We start from the raw sequence: 7140 nt of genomic DNA, 5'->3' as shown, positions 1-7140 counted from the left end.
AGACCCACAATTTTAAAATAAACCGTATACAAAGTGTGCACAATAAAAAACGTATGTTGTATGTTTTTTGCACTGTTCGCGGGTCCCATCGACACGTGGCGACCTGCCATTAGTGCACTTTTTATTTTTTCTTATTTTCTTTTTCAAATAAAAAAAAAAGACTTTAGCGATGCAGATGCTATAAAACATAGCTTATCAATACTACGATCATAGCAAGGCTCAATAAATTTCTGCATGTGTCTTGGTATTTTCTTGTCTTAAGAGATAGCTTTCACATTAATAAGAAGGTGTTTTAAATCTAGGCCAGAGGTAAACAAAACTCAGTATCCAATTATCTAGACAAATATAAACCAAATAGGTCAAGATTTATGGCATTTATGAAATATTAGTGTACATTACTAAATCAATTCACCAAAATCTAAGGGCTTTTCAGTAAAGGATTAAGAAAAATCTAACGCAAAAAGTATATATTCCAACAGAGATTTTCTCTTTGCACTTTTGTAGCAAATACCTTTTTGTGTCAGCTTTTTGTAGCAGCGCTTATGAATTGTATTGATCGTGTGTAAAAATCTAACTAATTGCTATCTGTGTCGCCTTTTAGGTTTGCTATCTACTATATGAATCCGAAAAAATATTCCAGTTCTAATTTTAAATAAAATAGAGATATGAGTTGGAATATAAGAAATTAATAATGAAAACATATTTTAGTAGAGGACATAGCTCGTGCGACTAACCATGGTTAAGCTTGAAGTGTGTATGTGTATATATTGTAGGTCAACACCAGCACTATCCTTGTCAATAGTTATTGTTTACTTGTGTCTCCATTTCTGTTAATCCAATAAAATTTACATGTCACAAGGGCAATTTCGTCATCAGTGGATCTGATCTGAATGTCCTTTTATTCGTTCAGATTTGGTTCTCAGTTATCACATTTGCATATAAAATACTCCTCATGTTTGACCATATGCTTTGATGTGTCTCAACTCCATTTGACAATTGTTAATGTTTTTCAGCATCACTTTGTAATTCTGTAAGTAAATTTAGATTACTCCTCAGAAACACATAGATTGAATGACTTGCAGGTTATTACGACAACTTGGCTATATTTTCTTCCCATCATTGACATTGTAATTGCAGGTTAATCGTGTTTAGGTCAAAATACTCCGGTAAATTTGATGAAATATCTTAACGATATGGATAATGTACTATGCTAAGATCCGTAATTTAAACCATCAGAAATAAACATAATTTTTTGTCTCAAATATATAGGTCTTCCTTCACTTCAGTTTATCTATGAGACGTCATAAACATAATAAATTAGTCCTCGGTAATCATGGTATCCCTAATATTCATTAAGCATTAACCAAGGGATTTCGCAGTCAATGTAACAACCCAACCCTAACATCCATAACTATTTGGTAAACTTTACTAATACTGTATAAAAGAGTGTTCAAGAAATTTATATATGATGAACCAATAACTTAAATAACTAAAACACAAAAGGGTCATAACATTTTTGAATGGATCAACCTATCCATTTTATGAACACGTAGTTCATCGTGTGTCCATTCAATTCATTTTTATCGTTTTCTTCAAGTTAAGTGTAACATCCCACAATAATGGAGGTTTATTTGAAAAAAAAGAGATGGAAGCTAAAACAACAAACAGGGTAAGTGTAAAGCGACCTTTTTAAGGAGGAGACATATAAAGACATGAATACGGATCAGACACAGACAGTCGTTATTGACATTGACTCTCTCTTTGTCCTTTTCTTTCTCTCCTTCTGTCTTCACAAAATATATTGTTTTTGGGTTTTAAGTTTTAACATGATTTATCCTTTTTTTAAATGCAGTCTAATTATATAGAGGCTTTTTTAGTTCGAATTGTACAAGCCCAATTGATCTAGGCCGGGATAGATATACAGTCAAATTTCCCGAACCAGTGTATTTGTATAATGTGAGAAAGTTTTACAACTCTTTTCTCTCTCTTCTCTTGACTGAAGAAAATTGTTCTAAGATTTGTCACTACATAGAGAGAGAGAACAGCTCTACTAAACATCTTCAGCTAAAACTAGTAACTGTAATAAAGTCTTATCCAAAAAGGTAAATACAAACCACCTGCAAAAGAGAGTTCTTACATTTCAGTAACCATCTTGAGTGGAACCAAAAACCAATGAAATATATATATAAGTAAAAGTCACAAAACCTTTTTGATCTCCTGAAGTTATAGTTTATATTGTTTCAATGGTGAGGATGACGGCGTTTGGCCCGTCGATATCCAGTGCTTGGTTCTTGTTTGTGGTTGTATCTCCTCTTCCCCTTAGGACTGTTTGACCCGTAAACAAAAGATATAAATTAGTAACTACTTGCAAAGAATTGAAACTTTTCTTGAAAGATGTTTATAGCTTACTTGGAGACAGCAGAAAGAAATTTGATGATGAATATGAGAGGGAAACCAATCAAAGCCGTGGCCTGTTGAAGTACAAAAAAAAGGGATTTAGAAAGTTAAAGACTTTGTAACAAAATTTGAGTAATGCGTTTGCAAATGGTAGAGAACACGTACCCCAACCCAAGCTAAATCCATGGTAGCAACCGGTTTTGTAATCTCATTGTTCTTCAGCATTTCTTGAGCCTAACACAATGAGCTTATTAAACTCTCTTACTCTAATTTCTTAATACAAATAGCTAGCATGCAACATGGTCTATACATACCTGCTGATGGTAGACTTTGGTGGAGTCAACCAACTTTTTAAAGCCATGCCTTACGTGTTCTGTATATGGCTCTAAGGCGACTTGTACTTTCTCCAAGTGTGGTTTCGCTATGGTCATAATTTGGCTTGTGTATGGGGATGTATGTGTCCTGATTACCTAGAAGAAAAAAAAAACAAGCAATGGTCCTCAAATGTTTTAATGTAATGTGGAAGAGAAGTAGTTGAATGAAATAAAAATGGAGATATACTAACCTCAAGATAGTAGCGTGACACATCAAAGCCTTGGATGATATGTGGTGTGAAAGCCTGCTTAGACATAGATAACACCTCGATGGACTTCTCTGTTAAATAGTGAACCTTTGGTTCTAAGTAAATGGTTAATGTTACACAAGCTTCTTTGATGCTTGGAATCCATTTCTGTAAAATCAAGAGGAAGTATCTTTCAGAGATAAGTATGAAGTGAATGAAAAGTAAATAAGTTTGTGGTAAGAATAAAACTCACTGAGCTCATGGTTTCAATGTGAGGCTCTGACCATTTCTGGACTTGTTTAATTTTCAAGGAAACCTGAAACAAAGAAGAGTTAAGAAGTCTTCTAAGTGAAACTCGAGACATTCAGAGGGATAAAGTGAATCAAAATAAACCTGTTGAAGAGTGATATGAAGATTTGGACTAAGATGTTGGTGCCATAGAGTCTTTAGATATGCCTGCAACTATGAAATAAATAACTTTAGAGGAGTAATCAATCACTAAGATTATGCCATGTTATGTGTCTTGATTAGCTTCTTGACTAACCTGAGTTTTGTTCGGTTTAAGACCAAGCTTAGAGAAGAACCACTTCATATCGATCTGAACAGAAAGAAGAGAAAGTACATTAAGCTCTTGAATATGTACATCAAATCTCTAAATGACATCACATCTTACATTTTCTACCTTCGAGTTAAACTCTTCAACTTTCTCATCTGCGGTTTCAGCTCGAGCTTCCACTTGGAGCCTTTTATTACGTTGTAACTCCACTTCCCCTTTAAGTCTCAATACCTGTCAATGCAAAAGGTAATGAGGCAAAAGGGTAACACATAGAGAGAGAGAGAGAGCTCAAACTATAAAACCAACCTGCTTCTCAAGTTCATAAACCTTTTCTTCTGCTTCACTCCCGTGCTTCACAGGATTCTCAGACTAAACAAACCATTTAACAACAAACAATCTTATACATCTATTTTTTTTTTTAAACAAATAAATCAAATCCAGAGATGAATGAAGATCTCACTTGAATAAAATCTATGTCAGTCTCAAACAAGTATGATTTCTCCCGGATATATAACTCCAATACTCTAATCTGCTCCTCTTTGCTGTGCAGTTCTTGATTCTTCTCCTTGATGATTGATTCTTTTCACACACACAAAGAAAGAAAAAGACTCTGAAACTGTCAGCAACCAGATTAACAGACTCTGAACCATGAATGCAGCTAAGAAAAACTATAAAAAGTCAGTCAACTTTTGGACATAAACAAAAAAAAACGTTACAAGTCAGTCATTACCAGAAAACATAACGGAAGCTAAAGTTTTTAATGAAACCGTTACTCATTTCTCCACAACTTCCTAAGCAAAATGCAACAAATCAAAGAAACGTTATTCCTCACATTCGCTACAGATCTTCAGAAGCAAAAGTTCATCTAACCATAGAGAAAAATCTCAAAAAGACTGAACCTTTGTTCATTACATAGACAATGAAGCTAGAAAGTTGCAGACTTTCGTGAGGAAATCTATAAATACGAAAAGGGTCAAAGAGAGGTTAGACTTACGGAGAGAAGAGACGGTGGATTTGAGTTCGTCGACCGAACAGTGTTCATGTGCACCATTACTACAGCCATTGTTCTCTGAGGAGGAGGAAGAAGAAGCGACTTCACGGGAAAGGGAGAGCGTAAGGAGGACGAGAAAGAAAAGTGGCTTAGAAAACGCCATTATTGGAGACTGCAACAGAGGACTTAGCAAGCACAGTGTCAGAGAGACAGAGAGCGTGATTCGCGAGAGAGAGAAGGAGACTGTCTGAATGAGAAAGCGTGTACCAAGTCAAATTTAAGTAAAAGGGGTCTTCCCTATCTTTTCTTTATTTACATATTTGTCCTTTTAGTTTTTATTATTTTCAGATGTTACCCTGATGAGTAATGACTAATGGGTGTTATTTGTAAATATGTTTTGCAAACGCTAATTTTGTAAATATTGTAATTAGCTTTTAGTCTGATGAGTCAGTCTTGAAAATCTTCTTAGTGCAACTAAAAGGGAAGGATATAAGTTTACATGTTAGAGTATCTGTTGTGAATTTGTAATGTTTCATTATTGTCTTCTTTCTTTTTCATGCTAATCCTTTTGGGGTAAATATAAATTTTATAATCATGACAATTAATATGTAGAAAATATCATTTTGATTTTTTTGAATATGTAAGGCTAGAGAAGAGATGAAGCTGCATAATCTTCGATCGAGTTCTATTTTGAACTGTATTTTATATATTTTAAAAATTCACTTTATAAAGTGAACTTATATATCTTAATTAATAAATTACATCTGGTAATGTTGTTACATCGCTTTCCATAATTTTGGAAGCGTAAAAAAATTCAGATTATTATCTCTTTGTAATAATTTTTTTTTCTGTGTGTAATTTAAACAGATATAAAGTTAACCAAAAAAAGAAACCATGTCTTTCTTTTTGCATTTATTTATTCATGAACCTCAACTCATTCAGGAACATCACTGGTGACCAATAGAACAGGAAGAATTTTCCCTAATATTTTTTATTTTTTTACTATTCATGAGAAATAAATTTTTATTTTCATTCTTTTTCATTCATTTGTTTGTAGATAATTATAGAACAAATCAATTCTTTATTAATTTTGATAAAGAATCATCATTCTTCAGATCCGACCGGTGACCATTCTAGAAATAAGAAGAACGAATAGAAAAGAAACGTAGAAGAATAAAATTGCACGAATAAAAATGAATAAGTGTTTCATCCAGTATTTAACAAGGAATAACTTTGTTCTTTGTTTCTCTACAAAAAAAAGGAATGATAAAAAAATAGAAGAAAAAATTATTCTTTGTGAATGATGATTTTTTTTTTAAAAAAATGTTAAAAAATGCATTATTCATCGTCGTTCCTTGATCACCATTCATACCCTTCGTCATTCCTAAAATTTTATTCACATTCATTCATTTCCTATATGTTCCTATTGTTCATACGATGGTTACCAATCACACCATATATTCACCACTCTTACTACAAAATACCAAAAATACACTTTTATTTTTGTTCAAATATGCTTTTCCACATGATTCTAAAGCGTTACTTACGCAAGCTTCGAAGGGAGAATTCAGTTGATGATTCTGGTCAGTCTGGGGATAGATATAGAGATGGTTGGCAACATAGGATCCCGAGGAGGCAAAATAATTTTAACTATTCGATAACAAAAGACTATTTTTCACTTATCAAAACAAAAAAAAAACAGAAGAAGATTTTGATAAGGTAAGCGAAAAGGATTCATTCACATTTTTCTTGATGGTTACGATCTATCAATAATACAATCATTCTTGCTGATGGGGACATAAAAGCAAGCATGTGGCCAACATAATATGTCTGTATCCAGTACTAGACCCAATCTGTATGAGCATTTAATTTAGTCTCAGTTAACAAAGTTTAGTTTGAAACACTTACGTAAAGGAATTGATTGACGTTATGCAGTCTGAACCTGTTGTGACTTCGCCAAACAAGAACTTGGAGGTGGAGATTGGGTCATATAATTCTAAAACAATTTCTATATATCTTGTAAACAACTTTTCTTTTATATATGAGATGGTGTCAGGTCAACTCATCAATTTTGAGAAGTCTTCAATCCAATTTGGACATAAAATTGAAGAGTCCAATAGACAAGAAATGAGAGACATCCTGGGCATTCAGAATCATGGAGGAATGGGAACTTATCTAGGATTACCAAAAAATCTTGGGGGTTCAAAGGTTCAGGTTTTTAGTTTCGTGCAGGATAGACTAAACAAACGGGTTAATGGCTGGACTTTTAAGTTCTTTACAAAAGGAGGAAAAGAGGTGATTATTAAATCGGTGATTACGGCATTACCAAATCATGTGATGTCCTGCTATCGATTGCCTAAGGCAACCGTAAAGAAACTGACAGGTGCGGTAGCCCAATTTTGGTGGAGCCCCGGGGGAAGTACGAGAGGTATGCATTGGAAATCTTGGGATAAAGTATGTGTTAGCAAGGAGGAAGGAGGACTGGGTTTTAAAGACATCACTGATTTCAATACAGCGATGCTTAGTAAACAGTTTTGGCGATTGATCGAGAAGCCAAATACTTTATTTTCTCAAGTTTTTAAAGGTCGATATTTCAGGAATGCCTCACCCCTGGAACCGATTCGCTCATACTCT

At 33.8% G+C, this 7140-nt stretch overlaps 1 protein-coding gene across 4 annotated transcripts; it reads right to left on the bottom strand.

Moving 5' to 3' along the window:
* Positions 1-1866: 1866 nt before the first annotated feature.
* LOC106296800 lies at positions 1867-4745 on the bottom strand. 4 transcript variants are annotated; one of them, XM_013733039.1, is made up of 13 exons: positions 4510-4745; positions 3976-4094; positions 3822-3884; positions 3633-3746; positions 3504-3557; positions 3353-3415; positions 3213-3275; positions 2963-3127; positions 2712-2867; positions 2563-2631; positions 2410-2471; positions 2206-2325; positions 1867-2117 (listed from the first exon to the last, which is right to left on the bottom strand). In XM_013733039.1, the coding sequence occupies exons 1-12, from the start codon at positions 4667-4669 to the stop codon at positions 2241-2243; spliced, it is 1173 nt and encodes a 390-aa protein (XP_013588493.1). In that variant the 5' UTR covers positions 4670-4745; the 3' UTR covers positions 1867-2117; positions 2206-2240. The 4 variants fall into 4 exon arrangements, with proteins under 4 accessions (XP_013588493.1, XP_013588486.1, XP_013588499.1 ...); XM_013733032.1 differs by having other exon boundaries at positions 3353-3421; positions 4510-4739; XM_013733045.1 differs by having other exon boundaries at positions 3353-3421; positions 3642-3746; positions 4510-4739.
* Positions 4746-7140: the final 2395 nt, after the last annotated feature.

Source organism: Brassica oleracea, chromosome C1 (assembly GCF_000695525.1).
Source record: "Brassica oleracea var. oleracea cultivar TO1000 chromosome C1, BOL, whole genome shotgun sequence".
In the NCBI taxonomy this organism is placed as follows: domain Eukaryota; kingdom Viridiplantae; phylum Streptophyta; class Magnoliopsida; order Brassicales; family Brassicaceae; genus Brassica; species Brassica oleracea.
The sequence above is the reverse complement of the archived record's forward strand: the minus strand, read 5'-3'. Positions and strand labels throughout refer to the sequence as shown.